The 26686-nt window shown below is 38.5% G+C and overlaps 1 protein-coding gene across 2 annotated transcripts in view; it reads left to right on the top strand.

The window, feature by feature from the left end:
- The window catches only part of bcan (brevican), a 36279-nt gene that overhangs the window by 8479 nt on the left and 1114 nt on the right, over positions 1 to 26686 (top strand). The window contains exons 2-14 of one of the 2 annotated variants that reach the window (XM_038292403.1): positions 6881 to 6963; positions 7410 to 7802; positions 9603 to 9777; positions 10149 to 10276; positions 10798 to 11103; positions 11182 to 12012; positions 13488 to 14081; positions 14414 to 14650; positions 16335 to 16439; positions 16551 to 16709; positions 23079 to 23161; positions 23331 to 23475; positions 24577 to 24759. In XM_038292403.1, the coding sequence (XP_038148331.1) occupies positions 6881 to 6963; positions 7410 to 7802; positions 9603 to 9777; positions 10149 to 10276; positions 10798 to 11103; positions 11182 to 12012; positions 13488 to 14081; positions 14414 to 14650; positions 16335 to 16439; positions 16551 to 16709; positions 23079 to 23161; positions 23331 to 23475; positions 24577 to 24759 (3422 nt within the window). The remainder of the gene's footprint in view (positions 1 to 6880; positions 6964 to 7409; positions 7803 to 9602; positions 9778 to 10148; positions 10277 to 10797; positions 11104 to 11181; positions 12013 to 13487; positions 14082 to 14413; positions 14651 to 16334; positions 16440 to 16550; positions 16710 to 23078; positions 23162 to 23330; positions 23476 to 24576; positions 24760 to 26686) is intronic. The other variant, XM_038292402.1, reaches the window with a different exon arrangement.

Genomic DNA, 26686 nt, shown 5'->3' with positions numbered 1-26686 from the left:
CATGACAAAATCCCACAAAGCAAAAATTGGTTGAAACGACGGCATGATTTGCGTCTTAAGGACGATTATTAAAAAGTGAAAAGCCGTAATTTTCAGATCTTTGAAAATATAAAAAAAGAAATAAAACATTTTCAACATTTTTTTCAACATCTGCTATTTGACTAAACTGTGACAAAATCAGACTGACCAAACACAGCCCAATTTTTTAACAACTATTTCTGGACTAACTTCAAACTATGACAGACAGATCAGATTTATCCTAAAAATCAACGTCTGAAAGATGTCTTGTGTTTGGTGATTTAGAACAATAAGAAGGATAAATGTTTTTACATGTAACTACAAACAGTGATGGGACTAACGGCGTTGAAAGTAACGGCGTTACTAACGCCGTTACCTTGTTTTAGTAACGAGTAATCTAACTAATTACTTTGACTGTAACTATAACGCAGTTACCATTGCAGGCACCCCGTTACTGCGCGTTACTTAGGTCGCGCAATGAACCTTTTTTCATGATAGGACTCGTGCGCAGCTGCGTGAAGCTGACACCCCACCCACGTCAAAAAACTCTGCAAATAGACTGAATGGTTAGTGCAACGTTAGTGCAGATTTGTGCAGAAAAAAATATTGTTTGTGCTACTTTTGTTTAAGAGATATTAAAGATTTATTTTAGGTCATCCAGAGGTGCGCGCCTTGTCATGAGAGAGGGGAGGACGAGATTCCGTCTGTCAGTTGAATAGGTGGGTGTTTCTGCTGGCGGGTGTTAACGTACAGCACACACAGAGAGATGGAGAGTGAGGATGACTCCAGCAGCAAAACAGCGTTTTCCACATGGAAATACCGGTGTTACGTAGAGCTGCGTTTCCCCATCACATAACGGTTTCCTCTGCATCTCCACACAGCGCAGGCGGCACGAGTCACCGCGCAAGCGACAGGAAACGCGCATGCTCGCTAAAGGCGCGCAACAGTCGCTCTGTGCTCGCGCCACAGGAGAAGTATGGAGAGCGTGAACGATCAAATGAACCTGACAACAGCCAGAAATGATAGCCTATATGGAGAAAGGGAGAAATCTGGATGGATGGATGGATGGATGGATGGATGGATGGATGGATGGATGGATGGATGGATGGATGCTCTGCCTTCTCAACCTACTGTATTTTTTATTTTAAACATTATTTGATGGCCTTTGTGGCAGGGATGGAGATCCATATTTTATGTCACACACAGAGTATACATCTAGATAGATAGATAGATAGATAGATAGATAGATAGATAGATAGATAGATAGATAGATAGATAGATAGATAGATAGATGTTGCAGTATCTATAACAACCCAAACACACAGGATTTCAGAATTAGACATCCCCAGTTATTAATTTCATATACTCACCAGATCTGAATGTCCTGTTATAAAACTTCACATCGCGTTCCCCCTGATGTCATTTATGTTGAGTTGCAATAAATGCAAAACTCTCTGCAGGTTCTTGTCTTTGTCGTCCGCTCTATTCAGCTGGCTTTGGAAACACACGGCGAGAAGGTGGGGGCTGGGTGGTGAGGTTTACGGGGGCGAGAAACGCAAAAGTAACGCAATAGTTACTTTTACTAGTAACTAGTTACTTTTATTGTGGAGTAACTCAGTTAGTAACTCAGTTACTTTTTGGGAGAAGTAACTAGTAACTATAACTAATTACTTTTTCAAAGTAACGTGCCCAACACTGACTGCAAATGAGAATGCTACTTTTACAATTAAAATACTTGAATAAATGCTAATGAACCATTCTTCATACACATAAAATACATCTATGTATTTTATGTGTACTTTTGACTTGCCCACTTGTACACTTTGTACATTTTATGTACATATTTTTTACAAGTTCCTTGCTGAGAAAATATAATCTTTAATTGGTGATTATTATCAGAATAGCTCCTGATGATATTCTGTCAAACTAATACATTTCAAGTCAGATATTCCTGTTCGGTGTGGCTGGTTAAAAGAATAAACTTTTCTCCAGCATTGCATAAACTACCTGCAGGAGCATCAGCCTTATTATCACTAACTGTTCAAAAGTGAGAAAGAGCGAAACCCTTTCTGGTGCAGCTGGTGCAATTCTTTAGGAATGTAGATCACTCCTTTCTTTCCCTCCGCCTCCTTTGCTGCCTCAAGTGACCCTGTCTTGCAGAGTGAGTAGTCAAACATCCTCTCTTGGCCTTAACCTCGTTTACCTCAAGGTGAAGTCATTTACTATTCAGCCGCTCTGTGATGCCTCGCTTTGTCTTTGAGATGTTGCCTGGATGCATCTTTTGGTGGGGAAATCCCGCTCTTTGTCCGCTTCTCACCACTGTCTGTGTCTATGAGGCCTCCAAGCTTTATGGAAATGTGCTGACGGTAACTGGGCTCAGTCCGTGACTATCATTGTACCAAAGGACCGAAAAATAATGAGATTTAGTTCCCCCATTTTCTTGCATTTACCCCCTCATGTTTTTGTGTTTTTATACTGTTGATCTTGTTCATAATAAAGTTGCAAGTAGAGAGATTATTTCAACACATCTTTGAAAAATTATAGAAGAGATCAGCCGATTATGTTTAACCAATCCCCAATATGTGGTGCCGAATTTCGGGGCTGATATTTGAAGCTGATGTTGTATAGCAGAATTCAGTTCCTGTACAATTCAAAGTGCTGTACTTGCATAGCCTCGTGAGACCATCCTGATCTTGCGAGCTTTCAAGATTTCACTCGCTAATCAGTCTGAAGACTCTCCGTTGAAGAAAATTTGGAGCCGTTCACCAAACGAACGTCCAATCAGGGTTGGCTTTGAGGCGGGTTGAGGTGTGACGCAATGAGAAGTGCGACAGTTCAGTCTAAAGAACATGGTGGCTTCAGTCCATGAAACTAGCGTTAGCGTGGCTATCGAGCAAGTTTTATCGGAATTAGGAATAAAAATCTGAAACTAAAATAACTAAAATAGAGTATTTCTTCACTGAAAGAAGAACAAAACACTGCTCTGGAGGCTTTTCTCAGAGGAGAAGATGTCTTTGCTCTTCTCCCGACTGGTTTCGGCAAGAGTAGCCTGGCTTGTGGTTGTGTTTTAGTCGTTGCTCTGTTAGTACGTCATATGCTTCGTTGATCTGATTGGTTTATTTGGCCTGTCTATCACCAACATAGGCCAATCAGCTAACCAGTATTTTCACCCCTTCCCAAAATTACTTCAACCGAAGGTTTCCAGATGGATATGCGGAGCAAATCCATCTGGCGGAGTCAGGTTAGTACTTGCATGTGTTAGACAATGAAATATAAGAAAAATAAAATCAGAATAAAAGCAATAAATACAGAAACATGAGTAAAACCTAAACCTCTTAATATCCACCTCATTTTGGGAAATTCTCACCTATTTTGCATACCTAAATGGAAAAGCAAATAACTGAGGAACTGTAAGCCCAAACTAATGTGTGATATATTATTTGAAAGCTAACACCTTCTAGTTTCTGAATATATGCATGGAAATTGGGTGAGTAAAACACCCGAGCTGCATCAGGTCAAACATGACTGAAAGTTGTTTTTTTTTATTCTCGAAAATAATAGGTTTTTTGAACAGCAGTTATAAAGACATGCTTGCTTGTTGTGGCTGCTTTTTCATGGTACATTTTGACATGCTGCTATATCTGTGTTAATTGTGCTGTGGTGCTCACTATATCCATAAAATGATCCAGGTGGTTGAATTGTGGAGATTCTAAGCTTTCCAACAATGTCTAACGTGTCTATATTTGTAAATATTTTACCAGTGTAATTTTCATGCATTCTGAGTTATTATTTGTAAAAACTTTAAAATGGGTCGCCGGCGACCTGGTGGGTTTTGAGAGGTTAAACTAATAATACCTCAGTTAACAGCTTAACCTCAGCAGTCAAAGGCAGTTCTAAACAATTGGGTTTTTGCCTTTTACTCAAAATAACTTTCAGCTTTATAAGGACATCGAGCAAGATGAATAAAAAGCAAAACAAAAGCCAACATATCAAAATAGCGCCATCATTTTTACTCATATAATTGCACATCAATAAGCAGTTACAAAAGGCAAAAAAACTTATGACAGTGTGATATTTCAGTTTTTCTTTTTTATTAAATTTTTTTTACTCTACATTTCTGTTTTGTTTTTGTCCAGATCGGGTGTTGTGTGTACATTTATTGACATTTTATTGATTTTAGCAAATGGATGAAACAAAGAGTGAAAAATGTACCCACCGTATTCGGCCCCATGCTACAGCTTATAAATATGATTTAACTAAATCTGACATAAACAGATCTTTTCTATGATTCTCTGAAATAAAGTTTGCTTTCACATGCACACAAAAGATCAGTACATTTGATTTAAGGCAGTTGTGAATTTACGTACAGCATTTTAGTAGGTCCTTGGTTACAATATTTGAATATCAGTTACGTAACTAAAAAACAAACTTTCTCTGGGATATGATGGATATCTGATGTAAACCTAATCTGTAAATCGGATGTTAATGGGGTAAAAATGGCTGCTAAGCTTCCTTCTGACCTTCCTGGAAGTTTTTGAGAAATCAGAATTCAACTCACACCCCTCAGCCTCCGAAGTCTGACTCACAGCAGCTAGAAAGCTCCAAGGACACACAGACAGGCCTTTGGCTTGTCTCAGTCCGGATGGTGTTTCAGCAAACACACAGAAACACAAACACACACATTTTCCCATGGGGCTGCTTTAGACATGATACATTCTCTCACCCCACCAACCCAACCATCCTAGCTCATTTAAAGAAAAAAGACAAAAACTTAAGCCTGTTATAATCCTGTACAGGGTATTATCAGTCTTATATATGCAAAAAAAAATATTAATTAGTCTTATTGAGGCTGCAAGTATTCAGCATCACTTTTACTTGCTACTAAAAGCTAAAATATAAACTGATTTTCAAATTTTCTTCATTTCTGCTCACTGGTTTCCATCAGAAACACTATTCTTTTTGCCTTTTTGTAATAGCTTGACTATTTTTTTGTTTTGTTTTGTTTTTTTAGAGTTATAATTTATTTTCAATTTCAGCTTTTCTCTTGTGTGTCATGGATTGCCCCCCACCAACAGTGGACCAGAGTCCAAATGGGGTAAGGCAAGGCAAATTTATTTGTATAGCACAATTCAGTACAAAGACAATGCAAAGTGCTTTACATGATTAAAACACAGGAAGATAAAACAGAATCAAAGCAAGTAGGAAAAAATAAAAAAATATATAAAATAAAATAAAAAATGCAGAAACAAAAAAGAATATTAAAAACAGTTGGACTAAAGAAAATATGTTTTAGTTGAACTGTTTAACTTTAACAGTCGAAGGCAATCCTAAACAAATGTGTTTTTAGTCTTGATTTAAAGGAACTCAGTGGTATCTTGCTTTTAAATTATGGAAGGATGTAGACAGGGCCTCCTCCAGACCAGAGATAGAAAATACATCTGACATTTTGGCAGATATTTTAATTTTTTTTTCTCTCTTATTGGTATCAGGCGATACCAACATGCATTGACCGATTCAATAGTCAACTATGTACTATTGAATGCTGAGAGGTTGCATGAAGTGCATGCATTGCTGCTTCTCTGTGATTTGTTACTAAATCTTTCTTTTTGTTTATTTTTGGGATCTCTGTAACATTCTGTTATTTTTATCGGTCCAAAGAAACTGCAGCAAATATTAGAAATTGGGTAGATGTCATAATAGTTGGTATCTGCAAAGGCTTTAAAAAAAATTGTAGCGGTGGTTCAGTCTGTCATAATAGAAAAAGAGCAGGGCCAATTAACCATCTATGTTGCAAACCTCACCTATGTTAGATATAGATCATAGAGATTATCTGTACAAGCAGCTAAGCTGTTGGTTTGCAGATGGAGGACAGCAGCTGGTTAGATGATTGTGTCTGTGCTTTAAGCTGTTAATAAACCTGGAATGGAACTTAGTCCTCCATTTCAGATTCATAGCTCTGATAGTCAAAAGCAGAATTAAAATAAAGCATCATGCTAAGAGAAACGTGCAGCGTGAAATGCAGAAGTCCATTTAGATTCAGTGGGTCATCAAGCTCAGGAGTTCTAGTTTTGATGTTGTGAAGCCGCCATGAAGGTTGGAGGCTGAGCATTGGAAGTTATTTTTAGGGATGCACGATATAATCGGCCCCCTATCGGTATCGGCCTGTATCGGCCTTAAAACTGAATATCGGACATCGGCCACCCCACCGATATCTAACCCGATATTTGATCAGCTTCTGAGTTTCTACAGTCTAAAAAAAAAAAATACTACTTCTTCTTCCTCAAAAACTTCTTTTTTACAGACTTAAAAACTTCTAAAGATGAGGGAAGAAATATTGATACATTAAAATATCACAATATCTTCATATGCTGATATATTATATATTTGAGTATATTATTTTGTCAGAAATGGATAATAAAACTGCTATTTTCAATGACTACTTATTTTTGTCCAGCTTTAACATCAGTATCGATATCGGTTATCGGCTACATGAGTTTTAAAATATCGGCATATCGGATATCGGCCAAAATCCCAATATCGTGCAGCCCTAGTTATTTTCTATCATTTCAATAATGTATTGGAAATTTTCAACTTTAAACCTGAAGTGTACAAGGCTGTGAATACATAATAAATGTGAATTTTCCCTCATTTATTAAAATCGGCACATGGGTAGAACGTTGGCAAAAAATGGTTGTAAGAAATGCTGTCTGCAAAATTTTTACTTTTCAACATAATCAGGGAAATTTCAATGTTTCTGTTTGTACTATTGTTGCTTGAAGGTTTATAGAGGTTTTATTCAGATTCAGTAGCCCAAGAATGATGTGATTTTCTTGTAAAAGCTCTTTGTCTCCATTTCTTCCAGTCTGAATATCTCTTCACACATGCTGCTGTTTCTCCTCTGTCTCCTCGTCCCGCCCTCGTCCTCGACTCCCCACCATGAGTCAGGTACACACTTCTTTACTCTTCCTGTCAGCTTTATGTCCTGCATCTTGCTCCTGTGATATTATTAAACCCATTGAGTCTGAGATAATAGAAGCCCATGGTGTGTTTGTTGAGGTTTGTGTTGTGAAGGTCGTCCCTTAATGGTTAAATAGGAAAAGCTTTTTTGACAGACCCAGGTGTGCTGTTGAAAATGATTTCTCTTTCAGGATTAGAATCAGTTAACATTTATGACAATGGCTGACAGACCATCCCTTTTTTCGCTCCTAAAGGAATAAAAATCTTTTCTTCTCTGGGTCTCAGGTGTTCTAGGCCTAAGAATTTTTCAAAGACTCTCGTACCGTCTTGCATATTTTCAAAAAGATGAGAAGTTTTTAATACTTTCTGTTTGGTTATTTTTTAAGGTAAGGAAAAAAAGAAAAATTAACAAATAAAAAATGTCCACTCCTCAGATGATTCCAAGCTTCTCCAGATCACCATCCCCAGCTCTCCACCCGTGAGCGCCGTGTTGGGGGGTTCACTCACCTTGCCCTGCCTGGTGTCGTTAGCCCACCCGCCGCCGTCCCCTTCCACTAACGGGCGCTACGCCGTGTTGTCTGTGCCCCGGGTCAAATGGAGCGTTCTCAGTGACGGAGAAGAGAAGGAGATCCTGGTGGCCCGGGGCGATAAGGTCAGAGTCAGCGAGGCCTACAAAGAAAGAGCCTCGCTGCTTAACTACGCCTACTCCCCTGCAGACCTCACCCTGCGGTTGGAGAGCCTGAGAAAGAACGACAGCGGCTTCTATCGCTGCGAGGTGCAGCAGGGGCTGGAGGACGCTGATGAAGTGGTCCATGTCAAGGTCAAGGGTGAGAAATAGAGAGATTTTTATTTTCTTTTAGTTTCAGCAGTTTGATATTTAAAAGTTATGATTTATGTTGCCTTGAAAACCCTGCCTAAAATATCTGTTTATATGGTGTAGGATTATTTTTACCGTGTGGTGTTTCTGAATAAAAAAATTATAATTAATTACATCAATGTCATTAAAATTTTATTAAAATGCTACATATGTTACCCTTAATTAATTAATTAATTAATGTATATATATTCCCTGAATCCACACTGCATCTAATAACATGTATTCTACCAAAATCACAGAAATCAGAGGCACACGCCATACAAAGTAAAAACGTAATTCAAGCTGTCTGATAATAAGTTTCATAGAAAAAAGTAGACTTAAAAACTATATTTACGTTATATTTCTAACCTGCTTTTTAATCCAGGTTAGAATCGTCACGTTTTATGCTTTAGCAGGTCTGGGGCCTTCTTGACGAAGCAGGTGCCTGTGAGATAACAATACTAGTGTGGAACGTGTTCTTCAACCAATCAGATTTCAGATTTGCCCCAGGGGGCCAGCTAGCGAGACCCCCCATGTCAGCATTTTCTGTCCTCTGGTTGGTCATTGAGAGCAAAATGTTTACAGCCAAGTTAAGCTAGCTACAATCTGCATTTTAGATCCACTTTTTTAAATGTTTTCTGGCCACAATGGCTGATAAATAATCAGCAACTCTGTTGAGTGTGATACATAATAATTTCATGCTTTATGTTTTATTTTATCTGATAATTAGATGCATATTGGTGCATCTAATTGGTGCATCTAATTTCTTTAATTAAAATGTAAAAGTAGTCATATTAACCCCTTTACACCCATCGCAGCAAATATGCAAATACCCTTTGTATTACCAAGATAGCATTTGCATTCACTCAGTGCCAAATATTACACATTCAGTGAACCAGTGGTGGAAATAACAAATATTTTTTTCACTTTTACCTGATGTATTACAACATCCAACCGCCATGCATGTGGGTATTGTCAGTTTCACTATAGTTCTTTTGATTTTCAATGGTGAAGTCCTCTTAAATAACTTTTGTTGATTTCAGGGGTGTCTAGTAGTTCCCATTGACTTTGTTTGTAAAGATGGGACAATGGCGCTAGGCTTACCGGACAGTGACATCACTGCTGGAAGATATCAGGAGGTATTACTATATCTGGGCAAAAATTGCTGGTCCCAGACTCAGTGATCGCAACGAAAATTATTAGTAACATTTTTACTGATTAACGCAAAATTCATTAAATCACTGCAAACATATTAGTTTGAGGTATAGATAATGACGCATTGATTATTCCTTGCTGACCTGACTTTTCCTTTAAAAGTGGTCCCTAACAGTGTATGTTAGTATATATGCACATATAAATATTATATATATATATATATATATATATATATATATATATATATATATATATATATATATATATATATATATATATATATATATATATATATATATATATTATGAATTGCAAGAAATTATGAAGATTTAAATACGATTCAGAAACTAATTACGATTCAACTAATCTATAATTCAGCGATTTTTGATGACTGGTATTATTTCCAGTTGGTGTTTAGTAGTGGCATAAAGTAGAACCGGTACAAAGGTATAAATGTATTATAGTAAATGACACTGTTTTGGAAGTTCAAGTGTTATTTTTCTATCAGCAGCTGTGGAAAAAAAAAAAAAACTATTTGTTCATCCACATAAGGGATTTCCATCAGAAAATGCTTTGCTCATCCTTAACCCAACAAAGCTCTCACTCTGTGTGACAGGTGTGGTGTTTCATTACCGTGATGCATCCAGCCGGTACGCCTTTACCTTTGAGCGTGCCAAATCAGCGTGTGAGGACATCGGGGCTGAAATCGCCTCCCCTGAGCAGCTCCTCGCCGCCTATCACAGCGGATACGAGCAGTGTGATGCAGGATGGCTCTCAGACGAATCTGTCAGGTCAGGACCTGAGATGGAGTGGTCCTTCTGTGCTTTCAAATCCTGTGCTTCGAGTGGAAAAGCCCTGCAGTGTTTTAATGAGTATGGAAAACCCTTCAACTCTTTCCTGTATGAGCTGCTACCCTGAACTGGCATCTGGAGAAGAGTAGCAGGGAATGTGTTCAGTATAATCTGGTGGATGGGGGTCAGAGTGCTGCACTCACGCGTCCTCCATTTGATACGCTCTTTGCATCTACATCAGGAAACCGAGAGCTGAGAGGCTCTTGTTAGATCTCTAACACTTCTGGGCTTTTCAGTGTGTTGACAAGCACCCAAACAAGCAGTTTCGTCATGCAGCTGCTGCTCTAATGATGTATGACCTTTGCCAACAGATATCCCATTCAGATGCCAAGGGAGGGCTGCTTTGGAGACATGGATGGCATGCCGGGAGTACGGAACTACGGACTGGTAGGGCATGATGAGCTCTATGACGTCTACTGCTATGTGGAGAATATTCAGGGTAAGACTTAATATTAAAGCATGGTCTGCGCTATGTTATTCTATGCCACAACACAAGAGGGACAATCACGAACTAGCTGTGGGTTTAGATACAGCCGAGGCAGTGAGTTAGTGGAAAAACGCAAAGGGCAAGTTTGTGCGACCATGGAGGGACATCAGGGGAAAAAAGAGCTGGGATCCAGGTGGAAAAAGGGCCCCAGCGTTCTCGTACACCTCGCTCTTCTAGCTCTGCAGACTTCAAAAGACGTGTTCCGCAATGGCGATTATACGAACAATACGAGCCGGTAAGGTACCAAACAGGAAATAAGCATAATGTAGAGCGAATGTATATTTGACCGATCAGAGGCCTCCTGTCTGCGGCACTGTCTGTGGTCACCTATAATTTTGGAGATGTGCACTAGAGTGTCTGTGGAAGAGTCGGGGGGAACACACGCAGATGACCTGGTTTCTGAGTATAAATCAGCCTTAACACGTCTGTAAAACATCACCAGATTAAGCCATGATGTGTCATCCATTTCAAAGGTGAGGTGTTTCTTGGCCCCGCCCTCCAGAGCTTCACCTTCCAGGAAGCCAAGGCCTACTGTATGAATCATGGCGCAGAGCTGGCCACCACGGCTCAGCTTTACGGAGCCTGGAATGATGGACTCGACCACTGCAGTCCAGGATGGCTGGCAGACGGGAGCGTGCGGTACCCTATTGTAATCCCCACAGAGCGCTGTGGAGGAGGTGAACCTGGCGTGAAAACCATCTATCGCTATAGCAACCAGACAGGCTTCCCTGATCTTCTCTCTCATCATTATGTCTACTGCTTTAAAAGTAAGAGATCAGGTTTGTTCTTTTTTAGATTAGCAAGATGAACTTTGGTTCTGTTTTGGTTTTTAACTGATGTTATCTCAAACTCTCCAGGTGAAAATGGCCCTTATACTGAATCCCCCCAAGAGGTTCGTGCCACTGAGCCAGAGGACATTGGCCAAGACATTGTTTTCCAAACCACTCAGGGAGATGCCAGCTTGAGTGAAGAAACACCAGAGGAGAGAGTAGAGATGCACCATGCCCCAACAACAAATCCAGTTCAACCGGGCCCTGAAATTACTTCTCATAATTTGACGACCCCATCTGATCTGGAGGAGACATTCTCCACCAGTGTGAGCTGGGAGCTGATAAAGAACGAGAGCTACCCTGATTCATATCAGCCAGCACCCGAAGAAGACCCAAACAAAAAACACGAAGCATCTCCTGTAACCTTTGTTACCAATGAGAACCTGACCACACCAATAACTTACACCAAAGCATCAGGAAGCTCCGTACCCATAGAGGATCATACCTTTGAGACAGTGAGCGTTGATTGGTTACCTGTTAATGTCACATCTGAAGGTGATTTGGAGAAAACCGGTCATGAGGGGAGTGATCCGCCCGGTCCAGAAGAGGACTATACAACAGTTGTCCCTTGGAAAAGTGTCTCTGTAATTGAACCTGCTGTGTCAGTAACACCAGAGGAAGATCCCACTCACACTGAGGGACAGATTCCAACTTTTACAACTTCATCCCAAACTGAGAAAGCTCCTGTTTCCGATCTGTCTCCATCTTCAGCTGGCAGCACAACTGTGAGTCCAGAAGAGGTTTCCACTGAGGGGAATTCTTATAGTCTGGAGGAGGAAACAGAGGACTCTATGACTTCTGGTTTGATGGGAACTGAGACTTGGTCCACTTCTAAATTGGTCCCTACATTTGACTCAGGTGAGTAAGCTGTAAATTCCAGGAGTTCACCTAAAAGAGAAAGTTTTTGGCTTGAAAAAGTATTCATACCCCACTAACATGGACATTTCATCTCACGTTGAAATATCAAAATTCATTGTACTTCATTCCATTCTTTGATGGACTAATGCAAAGTAATTGTAGCTCATTGTAAATTATAAGATAATAATACATAATTTTCACCATCATTTTAAAATAAATTTCTTGCAATTTTTTGTATCCAGGCCCATTTGATATGATTCTTAAAATTCAGTAAGTAAAATCCCTCAAAAGCTACGTCATCAGTCAAAAAAAAAAGCTCAGCTGTTTCATTAAGTTTAAAGCAGAGATCAATAATTTTTATGAAAATGAAAAGACTTGATTAAATAACTGTACACCTAAAATGACAAATATGGAAAATAGCACTACTTAAAAAGCGAGGGCAATTAGAGGAAAGGAAAATAATAATGCAAATCAGGAGATAACTGCGAAGATTAGCTGACAGAGTAACCTATTTAGAGCAGTAATTATGGCAAGATTGTAAAATAAAAAAAAAACAAGGCTGCTCAGTGGCACAGTGGGTAGCACTGCTGCCTTGCAGCAAGAAGGTTGCGGGTTTGATTCTTTCTGCATGGAGTTTGCATGTTCTCCCTGAGCATGCATTGTTTTTCTCTGGGTACTCTGGCTTCAGTCTAAAAACATGACTGTTAGGTTAATTGGCTTATCTAAATTCTCCTTAGGTGTGAGTGTGTTTGCATGGTTGTTTGTCTCTTTTTGCCCTGCGATGAACTGGTGACCTGTCCAGGGTGTACCCTGCCCCTCCATAGAGAGGCTAGTCAAGCATACTCCATAGAGAGCTTTAGATGACCACCAGCACCCCTCGTGACCCCACTTGGGATTAAGCGTGCCTAAAAATGGATGGATAAAACAACCAGCAAAGCGGGACTGCAGAGGGAGTGTATTTATGGCTGACTGAACAAAGGTAGGACTAATGAACTGATAAGGAGCAGGTGTGACTAGAGCTGATGAGGAAGCCAAGGGAAAAGAACACAAGAGGGCGACAAAGGACAGACAGAAAAACCTAAGCAACTTAAATGAATCCAGACACACCAATAAAACTAGAAAACAAGGAAAAACCTGGCTAAACTTGAAACTGAAAACTTAGAGAAAAACAACAGAACCAAGATCGTTACAAAGTTAATATAATTGTTACCTAATGCCTGCTGGTTCTCACAGTTAAACATCCATATCAGTATCTAATATACTTTTTGATTTATTAATCAATTTTTCACATTTAGCCAGGTTTGCTCTTTCTCAAAAGAGTGCTATGTCTTTTCAAAATATTTTAATTAAATATAGCTCTAGTCAAGCAGACAAACCAGAGTTGTCATGACAAAAGGGACAAAAAAATGTTCTGTTCTCACACCACATCTCATTCAGACATGAAAATTATCTCTCTGATGTTGCTCTCTTGTTAGGTTATAACTTTACCCAGGAGCCCTCCAGTGTGCCAACAGAAGCAGCTCTGCAACTGAACACCAGTGATGAAAATACAAACAGCACAACAGAATCTGATGATTCACCACAGCAGAGTGGAGACATGCATCCTGCAGAGTTCCCAAATCTGTTAGGACTAGAACCAACTGCTCTTCCTGAGGTAGATCCTCTGGAGGAGATTCAGGGTAACACCGACCACGACATGTTAGAGGAAAACTCAGAGGTCTTCCTCAACACCGTCCCGACTGTAACGGAGGACGTTACTGAGACGAAAGGGGACCCCAAAGATAGATCGGATGAAGGTTCCTCAGGAGGAACCCCACAGATGAATCCTCAACTCGTCATGACAAACCCAACTCCCTCAGAGGACCACACCACTGCTGGAAATATCAGGGAGGATGCCAGCAATGCTCCTCCAATACCAGAGATAAAGATCACTCTGATTCCCCATCTGAGCCTCACACCCAGATGGGAGCAGGAGCCTTCAACCCCGACCGCCCAGGAGTCTTGGTCTGATCAGGAATACAGCGCAGAGCCTCCCGTCAATGAGATCGCCAAGGAGCAAGAATTTACAAGTACTTGTAGCAGAATTAATGTTAGATAGAAACATGTTACACACCTTTAGATTGTAAAGCTACTGTATAATAACAGTTTTATGTGTTTTTTATGTAAGCTGAATAAGAGTTTTGACATTAGGCAAATAAGAAGGCTAAATATAATACATGAATTTATTTAATTAAGTACATTTTAACAAAATTAACTGCAGTTAATATTGAATGGAGGCTAAAAGGCTCAGATTGCAAATGAAATTAGATAAAGGTTTAAAAGTGCTTGAATCAGCATTTTCTTTCTAAAGAATTGATACATCTTGATTTTCACTTCTTTGTGTGTGTTTGAATCCCACCAGCGGATCAAGGATCAGAGGGAAGTGGAGGAGAGCCCACCACAGCCGAGCCCCAAGTTCACATCTGCACATGGCATCCTGAAGAAGAGCACACTTCAGCTCCAGCGCCTACTGCTGACACGGATGCAATGGCCACCACTCCAACTTTAGATCCTAAGGGTTTTAAAGGAGATGAAAGGGAGGAGACAGCCATGGGTCCGGCTCTACCTGCAGCCAAAGTTCCCGCTGCAAGCCAAGAAGGTACGTCATTTGACGTCAAATATTTAGCAGGTACTGTCCTCTAAAACTGGGATCAGAGATTTACTAATTTATCACAGACACATTCCAAGAATATAAACTTTAAATGGGGCAAATTAAAAGCTTTATAATATTAACCCTTTAAAGCCTGATCCAGTTTGAATTCCTTATTTGCCCTTTTAACAAAATATGTAAAAAGAAAGAACAGAAATACATTTTTGATATTAATAATTTATTACTATGCGATAAGTCAACATTATTTTTTTGTGTAGTCTTCTACTGGCTGTTATCAGGTATATCTGATTGTGTACAATAGGATTTTGAGCAAAGTTTTTACCATTAAATTATGCAAAAGGTGTCAGGCGCAAAACATTTCAGAAACGGTATGTATAAAATAAGATACATTTGGCATTATAGAGTTAAAAAAATCAATTCAGAGATAATGGTTCCTCCTAGAAGGGGCTGAAATTGATACAACAGCTCCACCTGGTGGTGTCTTCCAAGAAAGGCCTTTTTTAACAATGTTTTCAGACAATGTATATGTAAATCCAAAAATAATCATACAGATGTAAAACCTTGTATGAACTTGAATGAAGAGTTTAAGAATAAAAAGTAAACAAACATAAGGTGTAAATCTATTGAGGACAGGATTCTAGATTGGATTAGAACTGCTGCATCCTCAACAGCTTAGTTACTGTTTGTAATTTTTTTCTTCCAATGCTTAATTTCCTCTGTACAGAAACTAAAGCTGTCTGATCATTCACTGTGTCTGGACACCGTCTCCTGTAGAGATTCACACACCCTTTAATGGACCTATTACTTTTCATTTGGGCCTAGAAAGACTTGTAGTTTTACTCTGAGAAAACCTGGTTTAAAATTTAAAATTTTCTAGATTTTGTTAGATTAGCATATTAACATCTAATAAACTTTCTTAGAATTATTAGATATTTAGATTTGAAGTCTGAAAATATATGTCCCTTTATTATCAACTGGGCTCTACTATTGAAAGAAAATAGGAAAACAATCGACTCTCTGAAAGGATAAAAAAAAAATCAAAGATGATTAGGTATAAACAAGAGAAATATGTATAATAATGACCCAGTTCAGCCCTAACTGTCTGTAAGCACATGCACAAGCTGATATGCTGTTTATGTGAGAAACGCAGCTTTCTACTGGGATGATGACAATGTTAATTATTAAACGATAAACTTTCTGTTAGCTCACTCTACACTAAACTTAGTTATTTAGCTGAAACGACGTTAAGCTGAACATAAACATCAATGAAACGGAATTAAAACTCTTTAAACGTCAGCATTGCCTGCTTATACTAATTTAATAATTGAAAAAAAAAAACAAAGACATAAAGAAGTCAAATTTATTTCAGAAATGTAATTTGTTTAACTGAAAGTAAATGAAAAATATTTATTCGGGACTGAAGGGGACAAAGAACATATCGAAATTTGACTTTAATTTAATTGATTGATTTTGGTATGCAGTTACACCCTGCAATCATAAATTATCTTTAAACAAATGCAGTATTCCAGTATTCTCGAAATAAAATTCCAGTGGATCCATTATTAAATCTGGTCCTGACCAACTGCAACTAAAAAAAACAAGCAAAAAACTATGTTATATATAAATGCAAAAAAATTTGGTATCATCTGTTCATTTTTTTATCTGTTTACAGACTCCTGTCTGGAAAATCCTTGTCTAAATGGAGGCACTTGTGTCGATGGTGAATCAATAAGCTGCGCTTGCTTGCCTGGTTATGGAGGAGACTTGTGTCAAAGCGGTGTGGTGACATAAAACTGAAAACATATGACCGTACTTTATAAAATGCAACTATATATCTGTAAACTCCTTTCATTGATGTCGCTGTCCTCTGCTGTTCATCCTGCCTCAGATGTGGGGGAGTGTGAACCAGGCTGGGAGAAGTTTCAGGGCTTCTGTTATCGTCACTTCAGCAAGCGGCAAAGCTGGGAGACCGCGGAGCAGCACTGTCGGATGTTTGGCGGACATCTTCTTTCTGTCATGACTCCTGAGGAGCAGGATCACATCAATGGTAAAATTTGGCTGAACATAAGTAACATTTGGGATGCATTCAGCTCTAAGTGCAGGGTGATCTGCTCTCAGTGTGAGCAACCAGAGTGAAGTAAAAACCGCTGCAGTTTGTCTGAATGTTTGAAATTTAAACACTGAACTTAGAAATTATTGAATTCCCCTTTTTAAATCTATGCATCTGAGCATACTGGCCATAGGGAGAATCGGGAGTATTCCCAAGGCACTGGCCTGCGTCTCTGTCTTATTTATTTATTTTTTTGTCTGTCGGTGCGGACTCTGCCAGTGCAGCATCAGCACTCCTTTCAGAAAGGCAGGACAGGCCCCTTGCATGTGAGGCGGGAAAGACAATTGGTTTATTTCAATTAACATCTGCTTTAACAGTCCTTATCAACCACACAGACAGCAGCGTGTGGAGGAAGTGGCATGTGTCTGCTGGTGACGTGTGTAGTTAGAGAGAGGTGCAAGTGAGGATAAGAAGCAATATAAGTGACCCGATTTAACTTTGTCATTTCCAATATCGCAGCTTTAAATACTGCCTGATATTGACCCAATATGATATCAGCATAAATCTATTGTTTCATTTTTTTTTTTGTAGTGTTATATTTAAAAAAAGGTTTGATCAAGAGGGATGCACACCAGGACTGCTGTCTTTGAAGAAGGTTCTGGGTTCCACTCCCAGCCTGGGGTCGTTTTGCATGAGTTTTCATGTTCTCCCCCTTGCATGGGTTCTCTCTGGGTACTCTCTATACAATCAATTAAATGATAAAATCAAATATCAAATACAAATAACAGCATAAAAATAAAACAACAAGTTTGGAGAAAATGACAGACGAAGTGTGCTCCTGATGTCCAGTCTGCTCCGTAGCTTTGTTTTGGTCGCTGTAACCACAGAAAATCCCACCTCACAAAGATAGGATGTTATAGATGGGATTTATATTTTTCAAAATAAAACATCACTCAGACTCTGATCGTCGATAAATTATTTATATATATATATATATATATATATATATATATATATATATATATACTTTTTTCTGTGCGGCCCGGTTCCAAATGACCGACGGACCGGTACCGGTCTGCGGCCCGGTGGCTGCTTTAAACCATAGGCTGACTGAATAACTGACCCATTTATCATCCAGCTGTGGTTTAAATAGCTTAAAACAAGCAGATAGAAGCAGAGTTTTTCCATTAACTTTCCCTCTATCTGAGATTTTTATATATTTAGGTCAATATATTCTGATAATCTTTTGTTGTTCGATATTGAACAGATTTCCAACATGAAATCGGATCCAGACTTCTCCAGTAAGGATGTATGTTCATGGTTGTTGGTGCTTTTTGCCTCCATGTTACCCTGTAATAAACTGACAACATGTCCAGAGTGTAACCTACGGCTTACCAAATCGCCAACCTGCATGGATGGATGGGTATTGATAATGGGTGGAAGGATTGATAGAAAGCTTAGATTACTGGTTGAGGTTTAAATAAAAATGCAGATCATCACCAGTGGTCTGCAAAACAAACTGTTTACCCAAGATGAATCTCATCAAAATACTTGTTTATTCAAAATCAAGCTTTCAAGTAATACATTTATTTACAAAAGCATATATGCCATAATAAACATGGTTAAATTATGTAAAATTATACATTTGCTGCTACCATAAGAAGATTTTTAGATAGAACTGCCGCTTTGACCTGTATGAATGGGTTTAATATTTTTTGGTTTCATGTCATGATAGACTATCCTAATAAGTTGGCTTATTTCTTCAAATTGTGATGTTTGCACATTGCAGATTAAAATGAAAAGGAAATGTAAAAGTAGAGAATTCTCTAGTTTTGTTGGCAAAAAAGGAATAAGAAATAAGAAGAGAGTGTGAGATTTGAGGGGGGGAAAAGAACGATAAAGAGACCAGAAGGTTCAAGGAGCATACTGAAAGTGCAAAAACTGAACACGAGCAGAAATTAGACAATGGTGTTAGTATAAGTGGTGAGAAAATGTTAGAGAGGGAGAAAGAAGAAATGCAGAGAAAAACTGATCAAGGAGGAAATGGAAGCCACAAAGTCAGTGAATCCAGACTATCATAGTAGACCACCTGGTATTTATGTATGCATTAATTTATTTATGTGTTTTATGTATTCTTACACCTGGTATGTTACTATTCTCTGTTGAAAGTCTGGTGCCGATATATTAGATACGAATCCCTTTCTGCTGAGTGTTACTGCCGAGGACAGCAATCGTCTCCTTTACAGCTCCTTAAATTGATGAAGCTAAATTCAGTCATGTATGGTAATTTAGGTTCTTTTTCTGCATTTGCCTTCTAGATTTATTTTCAGGAGCATTTTTGTCAGTTAGCCAAAACCTAAAAGTTAACTGAAATAATAAACTAGAACAGCAGACCTCCACCAAACAGCAAAGTTTGCCCCAAATTGTGACTTACACCTATAGCTTAAACTCTCACGATCTGGATCATTACCAAAATTAAATTGTTCCTTGGCATAGGGCACACCTCTGAAAAAAAAATTCCCCATGCAATCTGCAATCTGCTCACAAGTTTTCAATCGATCCTGCTAACAAACCAAGAAAGTTCCCTTTTCTCTTTTTTCTTCTTCAATATAATACCTCCAGACCTCTTGAGCCCAAAGCTGTCAGTAGGCACTGCTGCCACCTTCTGGTTTATTTGAAAACTGCATCCAGATTATGATCTGGATCATCACCAAAATGTAATCTTTTAGGGCTATAAGGAACACCTGTGATAAAATGATTAAAATCCATTCATAACTTTTCAAGTTGTCCTGTAAACAGTGAGACAGAAAAACATACAAACTCCTAAAACTATCACTTCCTTTGCGGAGGTAATAATTACCTGCTCCCGTGGAATATACAAACAAAACCCCATCATCTCCTGCCACTATATACGGCACCCCCACTCTGCCTTGCAAGGGTTGAGTTGCAGAGATGAAAGTAGAATGGACTTCCTTTATAGATGTCTCTATTTAAAAACATTGTAGATTAATTTTATCTTGGAGTGAAAGACTGAGTATTGTACCAACCAACCATCACTTTTAGCTGCTTTTATGTACATCCCAGTAAAAGCTCCATTCCATTCAACTTCTGCAGCAGATATCAGCCCAGGCATCTTGCTCCCCAACATTCCTCATTTTCAGACACCTGTAAGATCTGAAGTGGTAAAAAATACGTCCAGGCATGACAAAGAAGGGAATTTATGTCTTTCAACTTATGGAATCCGTTTTTTTCTTAGAACTTGTGCTGCTTGTCGATATTTTGTCTGGCGGGGGGTGAGATGGTTATCTGGACATTCGACGGCTCCCATTTCAACCACGGCTAGATTTACTTGTACATTAGCAGCTTTAATGGAGTCATTCTTGGAGAAATTTAACATTTTTAGATATGAATTTGCAAAATTGTGATAAAGTTTATGAGTTAATCCAAATCAGAATCATGCTCATAAGATTGTCTGTATTTAAAATAAAATTTATAAGGTGTTAAATTAACTAGGAAACTTGTGAGATATAAAAATCTCTTCTTTTAAAACTGGTCTTTTTTTCCTCCTATAGAACATCTCTTGTTCTGCTAGATCCTGACATTGGGTCAGCATTTGACCTTCAAGGAACTTCAATATAAACTTTGTTTTGGTCAAGATCTTCTAATTAGAAAACCAAGAAACATGGCAGTCTCTTACTGTATGAGGAGGTATCGAAGAATAAAATTAAAGTAAAAGTAAGACGAGGTCAACTTGGCATGGTTGATGATGGAAGTTAATGTACAGCTGACAGCTTTAATTACCTGACTTAGTGTCAAGTTGGGTGTCATGTTTGACAGGACTCAAATGCAGACACTGAAGCTGAAGGTGGTTACTTGCAGATTTAAGAACAAAAACGGGTAAAGGACCAAAACTCGAACGACATAAATCTACAAAATCCACAAAAACTTAGAACCAGGAATACTCACAACAATGGTGACAAACCAGCAACAGTGAGTGAGCAGGAGGTGCATATATGGGAGAGAGAAACAAAGACAAGGCTAATCAGCAGATTGGGAGCAGGTGTGGACAGAGGAGTCTAGAAGGGAGCTAGGAAAAAGGAGACTGGCACAAGAGGGCACCAGAGGGGAAACAAGAAATACTTAAGAACTCAAATACAATAAAAAATAAATAGCATAACACAAAATGGAAATAAAACCGGTGAAAACTCAAAGATAAAACTTAAACAGAACCAAAACAATGACACTTACAGGAGAAGTTTCTGTACAATTTCCATTTGGTTTCTGAGCCAAAGAGAAAGAAAATAGCCTGAGCAAGAAAAAAAAAATGTTTTACAGGAAGTAAGAAACAGAAAGTTTGGAAAATGTGACGCTATAGTTTTCTGCAGAGTATAGTAGTATAGAGTCGTTTTAAGTTTTACATTCGACTAAAGTGAAACTTGTACCCAAAACTGAAGATTCAAAGAATTCTTCATATTTTGGTTGAGGTTTTAACAGCTGTCAGACGTTGACATAATTCTGTTAGTTTGCAGAAAAAGAAGGAAGTTCAGCCTTAATAATCAAAATTCCTTCAAATAGTCAGAGTGATCTCCGTCCAGTTGATGGCGGTAATGCACACAGGATGCAAACTGCCAGAAAACTCAATAGAAGAAGAAGAAGAATAGTCAGAGTGGAGGTTAACTCACTGTCGATTTCTTGCCACCAGAAACTAAAGTGTCAGCGTTATAAAGCTTTCTGATGTCATTGGTTTATTTTGAATGTATCTGTATCTGCAGGCTGTTACCATATAAAACTGTTTAAAGGGAAACTGTGGTCAGATACAGAAGAAATGAAGACGAAAAGTAAATATGGGCTTTTAAATTTGAAGACTTCACTCGGATGGTTTGCTGTTTTCTGTCATGCCTACAATCAGGTGTTGAAATTAAGCCATGGCTCATCTTTGGATCAGATTTATATAATGACTCTTTGAAGGTCTGACTTTAAAGGAATAGTACACCCAAAACATGATTAGCCTTCATTTTCTACTCACCCCCATGCTGAACAACACTCTGGAGTACTTTTTTGATATCTCAAATGCATCTGGAGATCTGGGAGGCTTCTTGCTGTCTGCTGACATTCAAATAATGGAGGTCTATGGCGCCCGAGTCAGAAAGGTCCATAAAAGTCCACAAAAAACGTGTCAATATTCCTCCATACTGCTCGTCCAATGTATTCCAAGTGTCCTGAGTGGGTAGCGTCCAGAATTTACTCGAAACGAAGTCATTTAGAATGTTTTTAGAGCATAAACAGTAGTGTATAGGATTTCCTGAAAGCGCGCGCCTGCGAGCTCACGACGCTACGGAAACCGCGGCAGACCAAACCAGATGAAAGTGCACATTCAGCTCGGCAAAGAACTCATGCTCTTCCTCAACACTGAAGTCCTCAGAATGCGCACTTTCATCTGGTTTGGTCTGCCGGCTTCCGTAGCGTCGTGAACGCGCGCGCTTTCAGGAAATCCTATACACTACTGTTTATGCTCTAAAAACATTCTAAATGACTTCGTTTCGAGTAAATTCTGGATGCTACCCACTCAGGACACTTGGAATACATTGGACGAGCAGTATGGAGGAATATTGACACGTTTTTTGTGGACTTTTATGGACCTTTCTGTCTCGGGCGCCATAGACCTCCATTATTTGAATGTCAGCAGACAGCAAGAAGCCTCCCAGATCTCCAGATGCATTTGAGATATCAAAAAAGTACTCCAGAGTGTTGTTCAGCATGGGGGTGAGTAGAAAATGAAGGCTAATCATGTTTTGGGTGTACTATTCCTTTAAGTCTTGTCCACTTGAAGTTCTTGATTACTGATGGATTTTGCTGAAACATGTTTTCTTTATACCTTTCAGGACCTTTTTATCCTACATACAACATTTTAACCAAATAGACGGATAATTTCTATTGTAATTTACTGCTCCAAAAAGAATGCCATAGAAATCCATTCACAATCTACTTATCTGTCAGCATCATGGCGCTATCTCCTGCAGTCCATGGGAGAAAGGCAAGGTATACCATGGACAGGTGGAAGGACTAGAGACACAGAACCATGCACACCCACCTAAGGACAATTTAGAGGGGCCAATTAACCTACCAGTCATGTTTTTGGACTGAGGGAGGAAGCCGGAGTACCCAGAGAGAACTCACGATGCACGAGTGGAACATGTAAAGTCCATGCAGAAGGACCCTGGGTCGAACCCATGACCTTTTTGCTGCAAGGCAACAGTGCAACAAACAGCGCCAACCCCCAGCCCATCATAGATATGGAAATAAATATTCTGTGTACTGATTACGTGATGTGATAAAATGAGTGATTTGGTTCATTTACACATTTAGATAAATACAGAGAGTATCAGTGGATTGGACTAAATGACAGAACCATTGAAGGAGACTTCCGCTGGTCAGATGGAAACCCGCTTGTGAGTTTTCCTGCAGTTCCTCCTAATGCTTTGACTTTGTGTTTCAGAACATCTTCATTTCTTTTCCTCAATTTTTTCTTCTTTATTTGCACTTTTATTATTTTGGGTTGGTGGGTATAAAAAACAAATAGCCAATAGCTGGATTTTCCTTTGCCTCCTCTGCTTTTAGCTCTATGAGAACTGGTACAAAAACCAACCTGACAGCTACTTCCTGTCTGGGGAGGACTGTGCGGTGATGGTGTGGCATGACGGCGGCCGATGGAGCGATGTGCCATGCAACTACCACCTCTCCTATACCTGCAAGAAGGGTGTCTGTGAGTTCCTATCTCTTAACGATAACTTTTTCAGTTTGGAGTCTCATTTGAAAGTAGCTCTAACTGATAATAGTCATATAAATGTTTATGAAAAAATTGAGAAGTCTGTCCCCTCCCCTTGCTTTCTTTGGTCAAAAACCAACATATGCAACTTTCCATCAACCTGGTGGCAGTATTTTAGCCCTGTTTTCGTGGTACATTGTGTAGCTTTACAGAAGCCTAATGTGAAGCGACTCGCATTAACAGACACATGACCTCCTAGTGATAATAGAACATTTTTGAATTTTGAAGGTTTATAATACGGAGAAGCCATCAAAAAGAGCTATGAAAACCTTTGTCCAAAATGTAAATTAAGGATAACTGATTGGGAAAAGACTCCCAGAAGAGAGAATTTGGGCAAGGCATTTACTCCTGGGGAAACCTTAAAAACAAGGGTGAAAAAACTGGTGTAGAGCTGTTATTGCTGTAAATACCATATGTTCTAACCTCTATTATTGTTAAAGGTATTGTGGAGAATTTTCCACTTATAAAACAAATGCACATGCATAACCCTGTTCCCGCTACCGAGAGGGAACGTCTATTAAACGTGCACGAGAGCGTGCACAAGCCCATTTCTCCTCTTGCACGCTCTGTTTAAAAGTTGCTGTCAATTATCAGAATGACTGACAATTAGGAAGACCACTTATTTTGATAATCCACCGGGGAAAAAATAATCATCCACTATGCTATTTATATTGTAACTGATTGATTTTTAGCGCCCTGCTTTAAAACAGGAAGAGGCTGAATGAAAGCAAGTGAAATGGTTTACTTGACAGGCAGACCTACATTTCACCATGGTGGTAGTGGCACCCTAGTGGTTAGGGCATTGCGCTTGACCCCAGAGGTTCTGAGTTCAAGCCCCACTCCCGCACAATGGCAGCCCTCTGCTCCTCAGGGGGATGGGTTAAATGCAGAGGTGAATTTCTCCTGTGTGAGATTAATAAAATTCAATCATTATCTTTATTAACAGCAACAATTTGTAGTGCCTTTTTTACAAGGTTCTGTAAGGGGAAGTGTCACTGCTGCTTTAAGGTTATTACTAAAGCTTTCTTTTCCCCACAGCATCCTGTGGAGAGCCCCCTCGGGTCCCACACGCTCTGGTGTACGGGAAGAAGCGCTCGCGCTATGAGACCAACAGCAGGGTTCGGTACTACTGTGAGGAGGGTTTTATACAGAAGCTGAATCCTGTGATCCAGTGTCTGCCTGGAGGCCACTGGGAGGCGCCGCAGATTACCTGCATACCAAGTGAGTTCGCTATATGGTCTGCCTTTTATTGTTAATCAGAATAAAATAAATACCGTAACAGACTCATATAGGGTGATGTGAAAACTGAGGATGATCTAAATTCTAGCTTCTTATTTTCCCTTCAACAAAACAAGATGAATGTAGACAATTTGTCTGCGAAAGAGATAAAATATCCAACATGAATACATGAATTTAAAGCTATCTTGTTCCTGAAGGTTTATCCTTTCTCCATTTCTCCACTTTTTATCTTCAGTTTTTGTTGATCTTCTCTTTCGATTTCTTTGCAGAATATAGCCAAGTACTTTTACCATTGGTCCTCAGGAATTTCCCCATACTTATTAATGTTTTGGCTTTCTTTTTGGTTTGAAAAAATCTATTTAGAATATTTTCTGTATTTTTCCTGTAGTTTACTGAACGTTTTTCTTAGCAAGCCGTCCCCTGTGTCTCCATGTTGCTCCTTACATTACAAGTATGAAAGTCACTAATAATGTGACACTAATGCAACTAATTTGACACTAAAATTATCAAAATAGAAAAAAATATTTTTTAAAGTAAAAAAAAATTTAGAGCATTTTTAAATATATATTCTAAGGCTATTAAAATCACTGAGCATAGCAGACATAGTTTTTTGAAATTAAATAAGAGAAGCAGCCTGCATCTGTTAAAGGATATTTATGAAAAACATTTTTAATATTAAAATTGTGCTAAAAGGGGTATAGTCACATTATATGCTTGTAAAAAAAAGACCAAAAAACATTTTGATCATTATAAAAGAGGGCTAGATACACTAATGGTCCATCCTGATGGTGTCTAGATTTCTTCTGAAATGTTATTTTTCTCCTTTTATTGAGCCTGTTTTAATTATTCAGTTTCCTGTCCTTAGCTGACAGGTTTGACATTGATGTGGTGTTTTATATATAACATGGTATTTTGTTTTAATTATTTAACCTTCATTTAACCAGGATGTAGTTCTATTTATATTAAATAATAGATTTTTTAATGAAGTATTCACCAGAAGGCAAAAACAAAAACAAAACAAAAGAATTTACTGTTCATCTAAACAACTTGGCCATTTTTTAAATCTGACATCTCATCCAAACACCAACCCTTCACTGGATATGTTCTATTTATCTGACCATTCTCTGAAAACGGAGAGATGGTTCTGCATAAAGAGGCCAACAAAGCCTCTGCGTTGTTGGTGTGTTGCAAACTTCTAGAAGTTATTCTGGTTAGTGTTTTTTTTTCTCCTGTCCCTCCCTCCACTGCTCTATCTCTATCTCTATCTTTCTTTAATTCTCATCACCTCTCGTTTGCTCACCTCCCTTTCTGTCTCTGTAGTCATTGCTGTTGTTTTTTTTTTGTTTTTTTTTTGTTAAACCCAAAGCAATCTCTAACACAGTCACCAAGTGGAACCTAATGGCAATAGCCATGATCAGAGCTATGATAGCAAACCGGACACATTGACTTCACCCCATCTAGGCACCTGCAGTTGTTCTTGAAAGTTTACATACCCTTCCAATAAAGTCAGAAAAAAAATCAGCTACCATTTATTAAACATTTTAATTGAAATAAGAAATAAAAATGATAAAAACAGAAATCATGACAATGATTTTGAAAAAAAAAGAAGGAAATACATATATATATATATATATATATATATATATATATATATATATATATATATATATATATATATATATATATATATTATTCATTCTCAACAAAATCTATATTTTATTTTACTAAATTATAATTTAGTATTTTTTTATTAATCATGACTTTTTTAATTTTTTTTAACTATTTGAATCACTAGTGTGAATTTATCATTTCCTTTAATGGGAGGATGTGTAAACTTTCAAGCTTGGCTGTAAATATACTGTAATTTACTGAGTATCTGTCCTGTGATTGGCTGAATCTCCATCTGTCT

The sequence above is a fragment of the Cyprinodon tularosa genome, unplaced genomic scaffold (assembly GCF_016077235.1).
Source record: "Cyprinodon tularosa strain WSP-4 unplaced genomic scaffold, ASM1607723v1 ctg311, whole genome shotgun sequence".
In the NCBI taxonomy this organism is placed as follows: domain Eukaryota; kingdom Metazoa; phylum Chordata; class Actinopteri; order Cyprinodontiformes; family Cyprinodontidae; genus Cyprinodon; species Cyprinodon tularosa.
Note: the sequence above shows the minus strand (reverse complement) of the source record. Positions and strands in the feature narration are given on the sequence as shown.